Here is an 18,580-nt window from a genome sequence, read left to right as displayed (position 1 = left end):
GGGTGTTTTGGCAGAAGCCAACTGCCACGCACTAATGAACTCTTATAATTTGCTAAATTATTTTAAATGAATGACAGTACATTTAGCTTTTTAATGACTGTACATTTAACTTCTGAACAACTTTGATCAAGTCCACTTTTAGTTAGACTGCCTGCTGTGCTAAACTCTTAATTCCCAAACCCTACTCAGTTATTCAGAAAAATTGTTAATCAGAAACATTAAATTATTTTCTGTTTCAGAAGCACAAAGTCTACTGGAGAGTACTTGGCCAATTCATTACTTTTCTTTTACCTGCCCTCAGTGCTAAGTCTGGATCAGGCTTAATGTTTGACAGTACTTTGTGTAAAGACAACTGGAGAGCTTTCTTTTTTTTTAATTGGGAGATCTCTGTTTTGCCAGGTGTTGCCTTTCTAAAGAACACCTATGTTTTTTGCCAATTATATAAGCTGCCACAGTTACAAAACTTGAGCTTAAACTTGGTTCATTTTTTCAGTTCCTGGTTGGATTCTGTACATGCCTTGGGTAAAGTCAAAACATGAGACAAATTATTCCTGCTTCCTTTTGTGCTGTGAAGTCACACCATTTGTTGAGCCTGATAGAAAGAGCTAAGCTGAAGTATTCCTTTTCTCTTGTGGATCAGAGTACAACTGAGAAAATGAAGACTCCCACAGAGCTTTTCTTTTTCAAGGGAATATGCATTTCTGTTCTCTCCTGCTACCCAATCTCCCCTAGGAATTTGATATTTAATGCCTAAGATGTGCAATGGATATTTTTCTTCTTTTTATTTGTTCATCTTTTACTTATGCACATCTGTATCCAAACTGTATGTGCTTATATATGCTACACAACCTCAGGTTTTGCCTTGGACTCAATTACCATCAATCTCAGGCTAAAAAATAACAAGAAGCAACAGCCCAGTTTATAAGGTTTTTGTGAAATTATGATAACAATAACTGAGGAAATTATTATTTTAAACTATAGCCCTGATAATCTCTCTTCAGATCTTCTATCTTCAGATATCTCTTTTAATTACTTTTCCCCACTCCTACAGCATATGGTTCCATCAGAAATCTCTGTTGGACTTGAGCAGAGTTCTCCAAATTATCATAATATCTATTTGCTGTATTATATGATATTTACCTTTTATCAAGTGTCTTTTCTCTACCAGGCACTTAGATATGCATGACAAGTGTTATAGGGAAAGAATTACATTTAGCTGACTCTGTTCTCACCAAGAAATATACAAAGGCAAATCAAGACACAGATTCTTCACACAGATCTAGCAAGAATCTGCATTTGTCTTTGCAAAAATCCCTAATGTATATTTATTTAAGTCGTTAAATTTTCTAAAATGTTTCAGATGTCACTGTACATTATATGTATTGTATGTGATTATCTATATCAGGAGAAGATATATACTTATTTAACAAAGATTTTAATACTGTTTGAAGATAGGAATTATTAGCATCTTAGCAAGACAGACTGTCCTCTTTCGTTTTTTCTTGATTTTTAGGGAAATATGTTTAAAACTGAACAGGGTGACATGACAATCATTCAGTAGAGGAGAGGCTATTTAGCCTAATTGTGTTTTTTTTGTTTGCCAGTGGCCTACTCTCCCAGTAGGTTCAGCTCTGAGCTTCCCACTGTGTGTGTATGCCCTGTGGTTAAAACCACACCTTGCAAAAGCATGATGTGCATGTGGAAATCACATTAGAAAGCCACACAGAATCAACAGTAGGCTTCAAAGAGTCTTCCTGTCTCTTCCAGTAAAATTTCTGCTTTTGTAGTACATCCCAACTGTTCATTGAAGTTACAGGATAAACCTGAAACTTTTGCAATAAAAGTCAGCTTTACAAAATCCTCCAAAAAGGTGTCACTGGTTTCTTGCATTTATTTGCATTTGCATCCTCTAAAATACTTAAATGCAGTGCCCTTAAAGCAAAAAAAGCCCTGAGTATTTAAAAAGACAGCCATGCAGTGATAAACATGGCCTAAGCAGAAGTGATTTCATTTTTATGAGCTGGAAAATCTGAAAGGTAGGTAAGGCCTGCCAGCTCCCACATGGTGAAAGCACCTCTGTGCAATATTATAATTGCACTGGTGAAAGACAGAAGTTTTATAAACCCCCTAGGAGTGTTCAGATCTGGACCAAGTCTCGTGTTAGCTCTTGACCAGAATCCAGGCAGCTCCTGGTGGCTGCAGCACGTGCCCTATGTCTGCAGATGGCCTTTCTGCTTGCTCTGGAGCTGCTCCCCCAGGTGTGCCAACCTCTCCTTGGGAAGCCCAGAGCCTCCTCAGGGGTGGGGAAGAGCATATGGCGAGCCATACGGTCCCTGTGAGGCTCCTTATGTCCTGGTTGTGTCAGCTGCTGGGTGTGAGACTGAAGGCCAAGTGTCAGAGACATCCCTGTGTCACAGCAACACCATCCTGTCAAGTGTTGCTCTGCCTAGGAGAGCAAATGTGGAAAACAAACCAAAATCCAAGCTCCCTCCTGTCGTCTGCCTTAGGAAAGAGAAGCCATTTAAAATTTTTATGTTCCATGAAGATGAAATAGCAGAGGTCTTTAGTTTTAAAGCTTCACAATGGAGTTTTCATGAGGGAAAAGTGAGGGATTTGGTTTCCCTGGAAGGTTGTGGAATAAGAGACCCATTGACTCTAGGAAAGCCCAGCCTCAATACCTCCCACTGAGTTTGTGTCAAGATAGCAGCCTAATTTAGAAAACCAAAAAGCACAGCTATGTGGGAGTACAAACCCTGTCAAAAGAGGAGGGACTCAGAAAAGTTAGCAACAAGATACAGCACACAGCATGCACAGGACACCTCTTACTCCTGTCATTCCCGCTTCAGCATTCATAGACTTATTTTGGAATTTTGTTGCATTTAAATTAATACTGAAAAACTTTTCTCAGTGACATTGTTCCCATTGGGTCATCTTGTGTTTCCCCCAGCTGGCTCCACCGGATTGCCCCATGTGCCACTGGATGGTTCTCTGCTATCTCCCATACATGGGGAGGAATGACAGGCAAAAACAGCACCCAGAGGGGAAGGAAATTTTCTTGGCCTGTATTTAACTCACCGTGTATGCCAGACCATCATTTGACCCCTAAATACAATGATTGAATTGAATTGGTTTGTTTGTTTAAAATAAACTGCTGGAAGTCACAAGGAGCCATGCGTATCAATTCAGCATGTTAAATCTTAGCCATTATACAGATAAAAATTCTGGATGAGTTAAATTCAATAGAGGTTAAAATAATGAATGGAATTTTTTATGATCTGAAGCTGTAGTCCACCTCTTCTGCTCTACAGAGATGTCATTTCTTTTAAAAAACTCCAGATTTTCCCTCTGAATATCTCCCTAAAGAAAAGTTGTTCTGAAAGTGCTGAGTTAATTCAAGATTGCCAGCATTTCAGCTTGACAGTTTCAGTGGGACATATAAATGTCTAAACAGCAAAGGAATAAATGGAAATCTTGGGTTAGTTTGGTTCTCAGATTGGCATCATTTCCTTTTTTCTAAAATTCTGTTGATGAAATTTTAAAACACTTCAAAAATACCTGCTGATTGGTTGTGCTACTGTTCCTCAGTTTAAAGAGAACACATAGAGAGCCTGTTTTTGCTACCTCTGACAATATACTACAATTTTGGAAAGAATCCCATGCAGAAAAACTGCTACTCATTAAATTTATGTTCTCTAAACTCTGAACATTATTTGCAGGTTTGTTTTATTGTTAGCCTATTTCTAAGCAGTTTGGCTACAGTGCTATATTGCCTAAGATGCAAGTGAAAATTCTAAGCATGTGCCTATTTTTATTTTTTGCTTTATATTTTATGTGCTAATACAGTTCTTAGTTCTTACAGTTCTTAGTTCTTCCAGTCTTTGCAGTTGTCTCCAGTACAACTTTGATTTTTAAAAAAATCTACAAATGTAATAAAACAATCAGTCATAAACAAAGGAGGTCTTAGTTCTTATTTTTTTCTGTCCCATTGAAGATGAAAGGCAAAACTTCATGTATGATAAATCATCCCCATCTGTTTTTTTTTTCCTTTACGTAGATGAAGATGTCAAACCATTTACTCCTGAGAAAACCAAGGAAATTGTGATGTCTCTACAGCAACCTGCAGTCTTCTGTAAGATGGCTGGCAACTGGCCAGCCCTGCACTGGAATGTGGAATACCTTTCTGCTGTGTTGGAGGGAAAGACAATCCAGTTTAGGCTGGGCCTGAAGACGGTGGATTTAGGTGAGAATGAGGTGGACAGGCATTAATGTCACAAGTCTCTTTTCCAGGTCCTGCAATCATCTGCCTTTTCATTATAACTGTTCTTCCTCTAATGTATTGCTTTTCATTGCAGGCTTTGTTTTTAGGAATGGGATCTGGCCAGCAGTAGAACTCTCCCTTCTCTTTCTCATGTGTTTATTCTCAGTAGGAGGTGTGGTGGGTAACACCAGCATTTAAGAACCAAGTCTCTCAGTGTTCCTTCCTTGCTTTGTAGTGTGTGTGTCTGGTCCCAGTCTTACACGTGATTAGATTGTTCACATGAGCTGAGTTTCCATATCCATACGCCTGTGTTAAGAAATTAGCTAAATAATTAGCCAGACTTGGGGTACTTATCTATATGGTGGTAATTCTCACCTTCCTCCATAGGTTTTTAAGACTTAGGTGATTTTTAGTACTTTAAGGTCCTGTGATGGAAGACATGATGGAAGTATAAAGCATTAAGAAAATCATTTGACACCAGTGCAGTAATTTCACTGCTAACCCTCCAGGTTCACTCATACATCTTGGAACATGCCATGGGAGAAAGACAATTTTCCAACTGGATTTTAAATACTACAACTGCATCTCTGTCTGTAGGCACACAGTAGTGTGTCCTTGGACAGACTGAGTTTCATACCATGGGGGGAAGACAGAAGGAAACATGTTCTATCTGCTGTCTACTTGAAAGGTTCTGCACTGCTTTATCCCTGCCCTTTACAGCCTTTGCTCTCCCAACGACATACCAAAATACATTTTGCCATGCGCTTTCTCCCTTCTGCCTATAAAGTATCTTGACTACCTTTAGGATCTTTTTTAAGCCTTAGGCCAGAAAAATCCACTTTAAAATATTTAATATGTCATAGTCTTTTAGACCCTACCCAACTATTCTTTCTGTAGTCTTCTAACCTTTTCAGTTGGACTTCCTCTTTCTTGGAATGCAGAGTCTGCACAAAGACTCCAGATGAGGGTCTGCCAGTTCCAGTGAAAGTGGTGGGATTACATCATACTATCTTACTTAACACTGTGAAATTTGCTTTCTTCACAGCATCATGACCATGTTATTTCATGTTCAATTTTTGAAAGAGAAGTGATGAAACAGAAGTGTTAGAGGGAAAGTGCTTGGCGTGTTAGGATTTCAAAGCATTTTGCCAGCATGGATTAATGATTTCTGTGCCATTCCTGGGGGGAACAGATATTATTTACTCACTTTCTACAGATGGGAAAGCTGAGGTGTAGAATTAAAACCTTGGTACACATCTTCATAGCAATATCTCTGTAGTTCAGTGAGGTACCACCTAATTCTTGCACTAAGTGTGAAATGCATCCCATTGCCAATAGAGAAGGTGTAGCATTTTTTTTTAAATTTATATATATATATGACACATTCCTTGTTACCTATATACCTTGTTACCTTATACCTTGCTAATATATCTGAGTTGTAACACACAAGGCCTACCAGGTAAAAGAGTAGTTTTGATCCTACTCTCCATTAATTAGTAGGCACTTTTTGAGAGCCAGATGGATGTTCCAACTGGCAGAGTTTCTGATGGGACTGATGGAGTGTTATGTAGCTAAGTGACAGATTGATGCTACCAACTGAGTAGATAAGAGTCATCACTTAACAATAACTTGTAGTCACTAGAGATACAGAGTGGATTTAAATTGGAATTTATATCTTGAAGCATCTAACTGCATTTTGCTTTTTCCTAAAGGCATTTATCCCTGTGCAGCAATCAGTTTGTCTCCAGGAGCCTCCATTATGTGGTAATGTTGGTTGGAATTGTCTTTGAGGAGATTGGTACAGCCTTCAGGGGTTATACTGTAACTGAATGAGACCTGTGATGCCATAAAAAATTTTCAATATAAGAATATATTAGTGAAGCCATTATCCAAGCCATCTCAGAGTCTGAAATAATGTAATACATTCCATGTGCCACTGTCATTTGGAAGGTGGTTGATCTCACTATTGCATGCTTAAAACTACTTTTAATGAGGGCCTCTCTTTCTTATTGTTCCTGCTAACTTTCCTAGGTGAAATGGAGACAGTCATCTGCTCTGAGAGAGAACAGAATTTGTATTTTAGAACACAACTAAAATTGCATTGATCTCTCTCTCTCAATATTCCTTCCATATCCAAGAGGTTTATTGCCTTAAGATTAGGTGGGACACTCCTACTATGGAATTGGAAATGCAGAAGAAAAAATCCACTCTCCTGCTTAAAGGCACATTCTGGTGACACTCTGAAATGGCAACTTCAGATTTTCTGAGGTTATTTAAGTGAGGTTCATCTGGAAAACTCAAAATTCATGGACATCTCTTACTACAGTAACTCCTCATCTTTCTTTAGTGCCACATCTGCATCTGGATGGGTTTCCCAAGCTGAAGATTCCTTAATGTACAAAAGTGAGAATTGCAAATGGGGAACTTGGTGGGAGTAGCAAGGATTTTATATTTGCTTTTCTTACTAGTTTGTATCTTCTGAAGCATATCAATGTGGATGGCACATTTGAAACATGGAAAAATGTGAGAGCTAGCAGTATTATCTGTATATATTATTTGTACCTAAGTGTGTTTTTTTATAGTATTCTGTCTGATTACACAAGTTAAACAGTTTGTGTCCATAAGAAAGGGAAAAAACTACGATCAGAGGACTAAGCATTGACAAAAGATACCTTCAAAGAGAGTACCAGAGTTCATTACAAGAACAGTGAAGATGCTATTAATCAGGAAATCCCTACCCATCTGGTTTCAGCCACACTAAAAGATTTATTTTTCTGATGTGGGATAAGGGATAGGCCAAAGCTTCAGAAGTTTTGTTTCTGACAGAGAAAATGTGGCATTACAGCCGCTGTGTCTGATGGCTATCTGGAGCACACCAGCACAAAGTAAGAAGAAAACTTACACAGAACTCACTTCTGTATGCAGCCATTTCTTTTTTGACCGTTTTTGGTGGTTGCATAGTAAAATGAATCAACAATGAGTTTACTGTGAAGAAGCTGGAGAGAGCAAGAAGCTGTCATGCTAATCAGTATCTGAGTCACAGGATCTCTGGAGGATGTTTCTTTCACTGATCCTAGATAGAGCTGATGCTGTCAGATGTGCAGTTGGATAGGAAAAGGCTGCAACTTGACCATCTTGCCAAGAGGTTTTATCACTAAGGATGGCAAAAGAATTCAGATCTCTGAGGTTTGATATAGAGGGAGACTGCAAAGGTGGCTGTAGAATCAGTTGCTGAATAGGAGGCTGAAAATACAGTACAAATACTGTACACTTACTAAATGTTGCATAAAGCTGAGATATGAAGTGGTTACTGGACTTGGATGTGCATGGCCAGGTTTTTTTCTTTGTGTGTATGCCTGTGCTTTGTTATAGTATGAAGTGGCTATTCCTTGCTTGGATTATTTAATTCCCCAGCAGCTGTGAATAGGGGTTTGATTTTCTATAAAGAAATGGAGAAGATATTTCACTTGCATTCTTAATGGAGCTTTAGATGTTTTCTAAGGCTATTACACCTTTTTTGTCTACATTTTCCTTAGTACACATTGCAAACCCTCTGAGAAGAACAGATGTTGGCAACTGTCAGTACCAGACCTTAACTAAGGAGGAGAGCTGCTTCTGTAAAACCCACTTTTTCCTTCTCTCCTTCCCTCCAATTTCCATTTGTGGTATTAGGGGAAAGTGGAGGACTGTTATACTTTCAGGTACCATGTCATCAGACAGAACTGGCAGCCTACTTTAGACTTGTATGGCTTAATCTGCAATTTGTCAATTACTAAACACCCTCAGCTTTAAATCATTAAGTATTAGCAAACTGGTTAATAATGTTCTTGCTTTCTGTTGCTCATTGCTAACATTTTCACCCTTGTTGCAGCCTACTACCTACAAACCCATTTAAGCAAACTGTCTAGATTGCCCAAATGTGTTTTTTATTACTATTTATTTTTCCATAAGCACCCACACCTTGGTACTGAATAAGGTATAAATCAAACCAAGAACCCTGCCCTGAGGAGATTGTATTCTACAAGATAGTCTTGCCTTTCATAGTTGAATTTTTTTTAAATGAAACTGAGAGTGAAATATGCTGTGAGGTAGAAAGAGCATATTTCTTGCCTTTAAAACATTTGCTTCTGAGTTATCTTGGAAAATAGGCAGTGTCCTAAGAGTGTCATGAAGTGAAAAAGTGTCCTCTTTTTTTCTCATGAAAGGAATACAGATATTGAGGCACCCTCAGTAGTGCCTCTTTTGTCTAATCTTTCTGTCAGACCACCTTATAGTAAAATGATAAACATTGCATTAAAACCTGGGTATCAGGAGAGGGACTGCAACACAGATATGGGATCCAATACAGAGGGTTTTGGTTGTGATTTTCTGACTTGCAAGTGATTTATATGTCTTGTATGCAGTCCTTAGGTAGGGAGCCCATCCACTGACACTTTTAGGTAATGATTTGATAGTAGTGGGAAGGAAACTACTACCTCTGCTACTACAATGGAAAATAATAGTGATAAAGGTTTGTAAAAGCTGTATGAGACTCTGTGAGAACTGCTGCAGTAACGAAATGAAAGTGGTAAAGAACCAAGAGCTGCTGCTGCACAGCAGTGAAAGGATCCCATTTCTGTGCAGCTCTATGCAAGTTACACAAGATTAAATTGCAGCTCTGTCATTGTCATTCATGCAGGCTGCAGTAATTTTTCCCCAGTAATAGTTATAGTAAAGTAATATTTTTTTTAACACTGGATAAGTCTCTTTGAAGATGGCACAATTAGTGACGGCAGGAAATGAAGATCTCTGATTAACTGCAATTAAAATATACTGTGATGTGGGTTACTTTACAGGCCTTCCAAGTGACCTGACCTTGAGCTGAAAGGCTGTATCTGTCAGCCTGACCAAAGCATGCTGGGAGCAAAACCCTGCTGGTAAACACTTTCTGTGTCTGCCAAGGAACACTGCAATATGCTTTTGTCAGTCCCAAATGAAAAATAAGGGCACACAGCATTTTAGATGGATCATTGGCAGCATCTGTGTGGTTCCATACCTCACTTTCTATGCATGACCACACTGGTTTGGTCATTGCTTCAGGGAAAGGGTAAGATGAACATGTCCATCTGCATAAATCTATGGAGACAAAATAAAGGATACAGAAATACTTGATGTGCACATTTGCAGCTCACACTTAGGAAGGGAGATGAAGCAAAGCTGTTTAGCGAACTTGGGTGTGTTATTGAGTTACTGTGCTGAAGAACAACACTAACTATTGGTCTGCTTTTGTCTCACAGCAAGTTCAAGGTAACAGCCATTCAATTAAACCTTAATGAAAAAGCAATAGTCTCAGACTTTACTTATGAATTAGGTCATGAGAACCATTTTATTGACCAGAGTCAAGCTACCTAGTCAGATTTGTATCTGATGTTCCATTTAACCACAGCTGAGAGAACCTGTATTATTTCTACTGGTTCTATGCTCAATGCTCGTGTAATATTTGATTTTTCTTTTGTTGCTCTAGTTCCCCAGTTTGAAACCAGTTGTAGCTATGTGGAAGCTACACTTGAGGAGTTTTTGGCTTGGAGTTGTGGGCAGCCTTCTTGTCTCTCTGGACCATTCAGTTGTTACGATTACTCCAAATACTGGGCTTACGCTGACTACAAGTACATTGCCAGGATATTTGAAGACAAGCCAGAAATTTTCCAGGTAAAACATTATCTCTTCCTAGTTGAACCACTGCAAATTATCTAATGTAGCTTCTGAAACCTCTACTGCTATCCCTCTCTGCTCCTTTGGCCACTTACTTTAAAATTCTGAAATAAAAGGTATTAGCTCTCAGGCAAACTGAAATCTGCCAAGTGGCAGCCATCAAAGTTCTGGGTCTCCTTATAAATTTAGAAACACCACCCCAAGTGACAAAAAATAATTACCAGCCTGGCATTAGTCTCTTCCCATTTAGGCCAGATCCACCTAACACCCAAATGGTACCAAAATTAACAGCTCCACTCAGGAGGGAGGATTGATGGCATGTATTTCGTTGTAGTAACAAGGCTGTAACATGGCTTTGCTCCATGTTTTGCCTTGTGGCTCATTTTCTTAAGTAGCTTAGCTCCTTTCCTTAATATAATTAGATTAACTGTTTGTGAGGAGGAGAGATTCTGTGGAGGAAATTAAATACAGGAAGTAACCTGTCCATGGAAGTATGCAATTACCATACACAGTAGGACAGCTACCCAAGGTATTTCCTTTTATTTTCTCTGTGCCTATCTCCTATTTCCATGTCTTGCTTCATCTACATTCCTGCTACTTCTCCTTGCAAATTGTAAGAGGGCAAAATTAAGGATAGCTATACAAAAGGTGTACTTCTTCAAAAGATATAAAGAAAGAGTAAGTAAAGCCTTATTCATTTCTATACTTTGAAAGGTGAAAATGGAATCATAATTCCGTGTAAAATCACTGTATCACTGGGGTGACAATGAGTATGAACTGATAAGCCCCCTCAAATTAATTATTTCCTCAGAAAGCATTTCCCATGTTCCTCATATGTATTTTATTCTTTTGTGCCAGTAAAACTGGTGTTTTTCAGTGATCAGTCTTTTTTAGACTTTCAGACTTTTCCGACTTTCCATTGGGCCGGAAGGTAAGGATTGGGCACAGAGATCATCTTACCTTTCTTTCCCCCTTCCCTTCCTGAACACACTGAAACATAACCAGCATCATATAACCTTGGGCTGGTTTGTGTTGTCTGAACTAAACTGGGAGATCCAGGGATGTTTCAGGCTTCCCCAGATCTTTGCATAACTTTCTCTGTGGTCCTGTCTAGGTCTTCTCTTTTTCTGCCTCCACAGACAGCATTTCCATGATGTGTCTTCCAGCACAAGCCAATAGCAGCTCAGAAGTCCTGAATATCCTTCTGCTTCCTTCACACTTGAAGGAAACAACCATTTTTCTGCCTCTTTCTTTTCCTTGCCCCCATTCAAGAACAAAGTTGGGCCTCCAGGAATTGTATTTCTGTGCAGGTGCCATGCCACAACCTGATCACCTGACCTAACACACAACAGATTGTACTGCAATTTTAGAACAGACACACGTAATGGTTATGCCATGGATTTTTTTGAAAAGCAGAATCTGGGAAGGAAAGACTTGGTGGTGTTATGCAAGCAAATATGGTGTGTGTCATCTGCCATTTTCACAGGCATGGGAGAGAAATGCATCCATCAGTTCCACACTCACATGGCTTTTGAAACACTGCTACAAAATTTATACCAGCCAAAGGAGTTCTTTGTAGAAATTCTCTTCCATTCTTGTGTGAATTTGATGACAATTCCTTTTTTTTCCTTCTAGATTTTATTTAGATTTACGTGAGGTTATTTGAAGGGGAAAAGAAGGCCAACTGCACTGTTATTTATAGTGATTAATAGGGCCATTTAGAAGTTGTTTGAAATTTAGATTGCACTGTTTATCATTTACAGTTGTGTGGGCTAAGGTAATGATTCCATTATTCTAATCTATGAGCAATATCTAGCATCTTACATTTTTTGTTCAGTTGATATTTCATTACAGAATTTGAGATATAAATCAGGAGCAAGATACATGCATGAAGTTTAAATAGAAATGAGACCTTTTAAACTGACATACGGGTACAGATTAACTTCATTATAAGCAGCAAATGAAATAAATATATATTACAAGTAATGTGCCATCTGTTATGGTTGGAACACCTTTTAGTGCATTTCTTCTCACTGTGGCTTTTTATTGTAGAAAAGGAACCCAGTGTGACAAGATTTCAGTAATACTACCAGTTCCTTTTCAGTTCATTGGTTAAAAACTATTTTACCCATAATTGCTTCAACTATTTACTACAGCAGGAGTATTTTCAAAAAGTTCTTTTAAATCTGATATTGATTATGTGTGCTTTCTTTTCACTTAAATGGTAACAAAATATAAAAACTATTTAGGTGTGAGATTAAAGTGTAGAAATGGTGCTCCGCTTAACTTTTTCACTGAAATAGTTGTATTGAATTTCAAATTTTATGCCTGCTGAAATCTATAGGAGCAACTTTTTCTTTTTGATCTTTTGCTGTCTTTGACAAATGTTTATATTACACTTCTGCGTTTTTTTCAAATGATATCTTTAAAATCAATAACTCTGAAATTCAGAATCTTTAGCAACACCTAATTTTTGGGAAGGCTATCACTCACTTTGAGGGTCTCCTGATGCAGTCATGGTGAAGTCATCCTTATAATGTCTAGCTGTTGTTTTCCTCATCCATAGATCTTAAAAAAGGATAGTCATCCACCTGTCTGCAAGCAGCAAGCTTACATACTTAAATTAGGACTCCTAGACTCCTATTTTCTCTTTATAGACAGCAGAAAGAGAGAGGCTTTTCCAAGGCTTGATTGAGAGTGCTTTGACTAGAGCAGGAGCCAAGATTAAATTAGGTTCCTAAAGTTAGGTGATGTGAATGACCCCAAAGTGCTTTACTGAAATGGAACAAATACCATTATCTTCCTTTTCAAGATGGGAAAAATAAAACTCGGAGATGAAGCGATTTGCCCAAGACCATCAGGAAGCCAGAAATTTAATCTCTGTTTCCTAAGGCTCAGTCTGGGGCTCCAGCCAAAAGGTGCCAGTATCTCTGGCCAGTATTCCTCAAGTGCTTTCCAATAAACAAATGATCAGGCCCTGCAGGTGGCAGGGAGAGCTGTAGATACATGGGAAAGCTTTATCCAAGCTACACAGAACCATTCTGCAAACCCCTTGGATTGTCTGAAAAATGCCTCACTGTGCCTCTTTCCAACTGTCAGCCCCAAGGGATTGCTTGTGTGAGGATCAACAGCCTGGAAAGATCCAGCACTGTGTTCATAATATGAGCACACCTGTTCTGCCCTTTCTTACCCTGTCATCAAGTTGTTTTAAGTTCACTGCCTCTGCAGTTGCAATTGTGTCCATTAAATAATAAGAAACTTAACCTGGCATAACACTGGGTCACAGATGGGGTAAAGCCTGTGTTCCCAGACTACAAGGAAAAAGCTGAAATAGGAGCAAGGAGAGAGCAAAAATTCCACATAGATTATCAATCGCATGAAAAGGGAATAGGGATTTTTCTTTCCTTTCATTATCTTTTCAAGTGCCATATAGAAGAATTTTTCAAAAAGCAATCCTGAGCTTTGGTGGATGGTTAAGGGTGGAGAAAGAAAAAAAAGAGTGTTTCAAAAGGAAAAGAAGCTCCATGAGAATTTGGGCAGCCCTTCTGTAGAGCAAATGAGTAACTTGAGTGATATGAAAGGTGGGGATGAGAATTTTGGAGGAAGGGAAACAGACTGTGCATGCTTCAGAACCCAACCAGGGAAAAACAGCTGCAGTGGATAAAGAGTGATGAGCAATGGAAGGAGAAGACAGGAGACTCTCAGAACTAAGGATAGGATGTCAATCAGTTCAACAGCTTACATAAATAAACCTGTTTGTTGCTGTAGGATGTAAGGTGGTCTGACTTTGGTTTTCCTGGAAGAAGTGGAAAAGAGAGCACACTGTGGATTGGTTCTGAAGGAGCAAACACCCCCTGCCACTTGGACTCCTATGGCTGCAACTTGGTCTTGCAAGTACAAGGAAGGTAACAAGTGCACATACAGTAAATACAGGGGAGAGCTATACTGTGCATAAAGTTAGTTTTGGACTCTTTTTAGTATTAATTCTAGGTTCTGATTATTTCAGTTTTCTGAGTTCTCAATGATTGAAGAGCATAATAACGGTTCTACAGGAAATGGCAGAACTTCAGGGCATTCTGGAGTTGACACAATTTTATTTTCTAGTCTGTGTGTAATATGGTCCAATTATAAACACTTTAATCTTCCTAGTAGTTATGAATTCAGGAATTTGGAATTAGGAGATAAAAGAGTTAAAAATAAAAAAAAACCAAACAAAATAGAAATAAACTACTTTAGACTTTTACAATATTGTCTGTGCAAGAGCCTCTAATAGCCTGCTAGAATTAATTTAAAAGGGGACCATCAGGATGGGAGCAGCCAGCTGTGAGCAAAGTTGAAAGGGACATTTGAGGCTCCAAACTCATTTGGGAGCATGTGGCTGTTGCTGTATCTTTCTGCCCGTTTGCATGCTGTCTTTTTTTTTTCCATTCTTTTTTTTTCTCCTTTCCTTGTATATTGGCTTCAGGGTTGGTGGGGTTTTTTTTGTTTTTGGGTTGTTATCTATTATTGCTAGAGTAAGTGCTAGAGTAACAGAACAAGTTGCACACACTTTCTATGGTTGATAGTATAGAGTGGAAGGAGAAATTTTCTAGGAGTTTTTCAATGGGATTAATTACTCTGCCATTTTATAGAACAGTAAGACTGTGGTGGTGTGATTAAGGTGCAGGATTGGAAGTCAGGTGTGTTGCCTTTTAGCTGAGCAGCATCACATGCTGACTGGCTTTAAGGCCTGAGGCAAATGAATTTGTCATCATCTTATCCCTAAGAAGGGTAACTCTGTGTAGGGTTTTCATTTATGTTTGCAAACAGCCTTGAGGTCCTTGGGTGGATATGCAGCAGAGATATTCTAGAAGCCTCCCTCAGCACTGCTGTGCTGCAGCCAATCCTGTGGACTTCAGATCACATCAGTAAGCATTGTGCATTGAAGTCCAGACACTTTAGTGTATTCAGGAGCCAGAAATCTCAATGAAAACCATGAGACTTAAATGCCATAATCTTCTAAGGATCCACTTAAATACTGGGTGTACTAAATAAGTACAGTGATGTAGAAGACACAATACCTGCCAAGCCTCTTCAATCTCTACCTTCAGATGTTGAACTCGAGCCAGAGTTCCAGCATCATGCAGCAATTCTGTCCATCTTCCCAAGGCACTTCCTCCCCCTCAAGTAGACCAAAATCCTTTTTCCTCTCAGGGAAAAAAATCCAAAGCCCTTGCACAGCCTGAAAAGACAAAGTTGTTTTCCTCTTAAGAACAAAGCCTGTAAATAGATTGCAAACTTCCACAAGCTTGTGAATCCTGTGCTTCTTCAGAGCAGAAAGATTCCCTTTTGAGACTCACAAACAAGACAGGCTTTGTAACAGAATATAAGCTTATGCTAAACTTAAATAGATTTGCCTTTGCAGGAAAGCCAGGGACAGCTCCTTAGCCCTTTGTTGCTATCTTGAATTTCCTCCTTGCATCCCTTAGGCTTCTTAATTTTTTGCTTTATGATATTGCTTTGCTGTGAGCCTGCAGGATTAACCCTGAGCCTCCTAACCTAGTCAATCTCTGCCCCCTCAGAGGATCTAGCTTGGAGGGCAAAATAAAGTTGCAATAAGGATTGAGTTTCAGGAGAAGTGGTTTTATGCTTGCATCTGGCAGTTACTTTGGTAATTACCAAGAAATATCAGCAGCCTATGGCACTTGCATCTGTGCTGGTCTCTGTAGTTCTGACTGTCCTGCTATTCCTATCTCTTCTGTTCCTGTCCCTTTTGGTTTTGTGCCATTTGATTGCTTTGCTCCCATTTTCAGATCTGTGACTTAGAACTGACAACCAGAAGCAGTAGACAAAATTCAAGGAGTGCCAAGGGAAAGAAAACAAAGAAAAGCCCTTTCTAGAGTCCAAAACAAAAGAGAAGAGCTACACAAGGTCTCCAGCTGTGCTGTAAAGTGCTGCCTCTACTTTTCCATTGCTTAATGCATTGCTCATGTTGCACTGTTTGTCTAGCACATCTTAAATGTAATAAATTCTCTTTGTGTATTCCTTCTGGTTATTTCTACCACCTAAAGTACTGCGATTTAAAACTTCTATTTCTAAATACCATATCTATCTGCTAAGATATTTAATTTATAATACCCATAAAACTGGCACCACCAGTTCTGGCATATTCTTTTTTTCCTCTTTGATCTGGTCTATGTAAGTGAAATAGAGACATAAGCTCCTGAGGACAAAGTGTGGTCTCAGCTCTGCTTGGCCTTTGCACTGTGGTGCATTCATGTGCTTCTTTAGGCATGTAGGAGCAACATGGCACATAAGTGCCCTCATGAGCAGAACAACCCTGTCCTGCTCCACCTGGCATTTAGTCACACCAGTAAGTTCTTAAATGCACAACCAGCTACATTTTCATCATGTGGTACTGATAACACAAAAAAAATACAGGTGTTTAAGGATACTTATGTCTATGGATGTATCTGGTTTTTATTCATTCCATCATTGATATGGAAACATCAAGGTGATTTTTAAGAAAGGGGGGTTCACGACTCACAGCCATATAAGGAAACAGAAGATAATGTCTAACCCTTTTACTGTTGCCATCCTAAACACACAATGCCCTCCTTTCAAAACAAATACAGATTTTGAAAGCTTTTCATTCAGTGAACAAAAATACATTGTCTGTAACTAAACTATTTCCTCTAGTTTATAGAGCAATTTTTAATGCTCTGAGCATCTGTAAATGCTGCATGTAAAAAGGAGGAAGAAGAAACCAGACGGGAGAGGTTTTTTAAATTTTATCTGCCTTTAAAAATGATTGGTGAGAAGCTGTAAATCTTCTCAGTTAAAAAATTAAAAAGTGGAATATTTTAAAAACACTTTTAGGAGACAGCCTGTAAGCACTGGCTGTGTTCTCACTGCGTAGGAGATTCACACAGTGAGGCAGATTTATGTTTTATTGAAAACCTTGCTACTGCCTTTAGTTCTTTGCTGCAAGTGACATGCACTGAATACATTTTTATCTTCTCTCTATTTTCAGGAAGAGATGGCACCTCTTCCCACCTGGTGACACCAGTTTCCTTTATCCTACCAGGATCCCTTATGAGGAATCCAGCATATTCAGCAAAGTCAACATTGCCAACCCTGATCTGAAACGCTTTCCCAAGTTTAGGAACTCAACAGCCCATGTTGTTACACTCAGTCCAGGACAGGTACCACTTACATACAAGCTTCACATTACTTAATATTCTATTTAACTGCCTAATTAAGGGCTAGGAAATCTTAACAAATTGACTGTGGAACTTCCTTCTTCCTCCACTCCACATTCAGACCTTAGAGATTTCTCTCAGCACAGAAACTTTCTTCACTGACAGTTGTTTGCCTCGACTTTTTAGTACAAAAACTGCAGACATTTGGAGAGCTATCAATCAGCTGCCTGATTCATAGATCAGAGTTCAATCAGCTGCCTGATTCCATACAACCACCTGTCTTGCAACCACCTCAAATTTGTATACTTCAGAACTTTCTTGAACTCTGACCTGTCTACTCTGACAGCAGTATGTTCCATAAAATGCATTTGGTTAATGAGTATATAGAGCTAGCAAAGGAACTCATATTTTGGCAGGGAATAGCCTTCACCTGTTGCTTTAATAAATACTTTAATGATGATACTTGCTTTTAGAGTGCACACCATTCACAGGTTTCACGGTGCTTTCCAGGGCTGTGAGGATGTTTTTAATCCTGCTTTACTGAGAAGGTTCAGCTGTGCCTGGCCTACAGTCACACAGGCAGGCAGCAGCAGTGTGAGAGTAGGGCTCAGGACTCTTGATTCCCAGTCTCCTGCTGTAAATAGTGTCCTTCTTTATTTAATCAGCAAGGTCTGCATTTGGAGTCTGAATTACCCTTTTTCATTTGTTCAGCCGTGCATGTCCTGCTAAGGCACTGCTGTGCACCTCAAACTGTCAGGCCCTTCCAAAGGAATTTTGCAATGGTCATTGCTCAGACAGTGGAGTTGCTGCTTCTGGAACCCTTTTGCCATTCTCCTACCAGATATCATCACCTCTTTTGACCTGCCAGCTCAACAACTTGTATGAGTATTCCCCTGTCCCTAACTGGCAAACCCAGCTGCCTTCAACAATTTAAAGAATGGATTTTTGCTAATTAAGTTAATTTTGAGGAGGCAGAGTGGGGCAGGATAGTAGCTTCCAACAAAAGAATGATACCCTTCAACTGGAAGTGTAATGCTCTGCACTTGGTACAGATGCAAATGGGGAATCTATGATCAGCCTTTAGTGTTTGCACTACATTAGCTCATACTCATACTCCTAAAGCAAATCATTAGTTTCACATTCAGCAATTTGTAAAGTTGCAGCAGTCAGTAATTGAAAGCACAAAGAACAAATTTTTACTATTGATAAAAATGCCACATCTATTCAGCACTGCGTTATCCCTGATCCCCAATACTATTTGAATTTATAATCTCCTTTGCAATGATCAAGTGCACTAGTGAACCTTTAATATGATCTTAATTTTAATTAGGCTTAAAGCAATTACAAATTAATCTTGCTAGGAATAAAGATCTTGAGCCAGCTCAGTAATAGAATTTGTCTGCATTGCCATGAACGAGATACTGTTTGGATTTCCTGGGGGGCAAAGTAA

General features: G+C 39.0%; 1 protein-coding gene across 1 annotated transcript in view; it reads left to right on the top strand.

Moving 5' to 3' along the window:
- The window catches only part of HSPBAP1 (HSPB1 associated protein 1), a 37,589-nt gene that overhangs the window by 7,293 nt on the left and 11,716 nt on the right, over nucleotides 1-18,580 (top strand). Inside the window, exons 2-5 of the mRNA XM_036386514.2 lie at nucleotides 4,055-4,240; nucleotides 9,762-9,946; nucleotides 13,718-13,854; nucleotides 16,962-17,133. Of these exons, the coding sequence (XP_036242407.1) occupies nucleotides 4,055-4,240; nucleotides 9,762-9,946; nucleotides 13,718-13,854; nucleotides 16,962-17,133 (680 nt within the window). The remainder of the gene's footprint in view (nucleotides 1-4,054; nucleotides 4,241-9,761; nucleotides 9,947-13,717; nucleotides 13,855-16,961; nucleotides 17,134-18,580) is intronic.

Source organism: Molothrus ater, chromosome 7 (assembly GCF_012460135.2).
Source record: "Molothrus ater isolate BHLD 08-10-18 breed brown headed cowbird chromosome 7, BPBGC_Mater_1.1, whole genome shotgun sequence".
Classification (NCBI taxonomy): domain Eukaryota; kingdom Metazoa; phylum Chordata; class Aves; order Passeriformes; family Icteridae; genus Molothrus; species Molothrus ater.
Note: the sequence above shows the minus strand (reverse complement) of the source record. Positions and strands in the feature narration are given on the sequence as shown.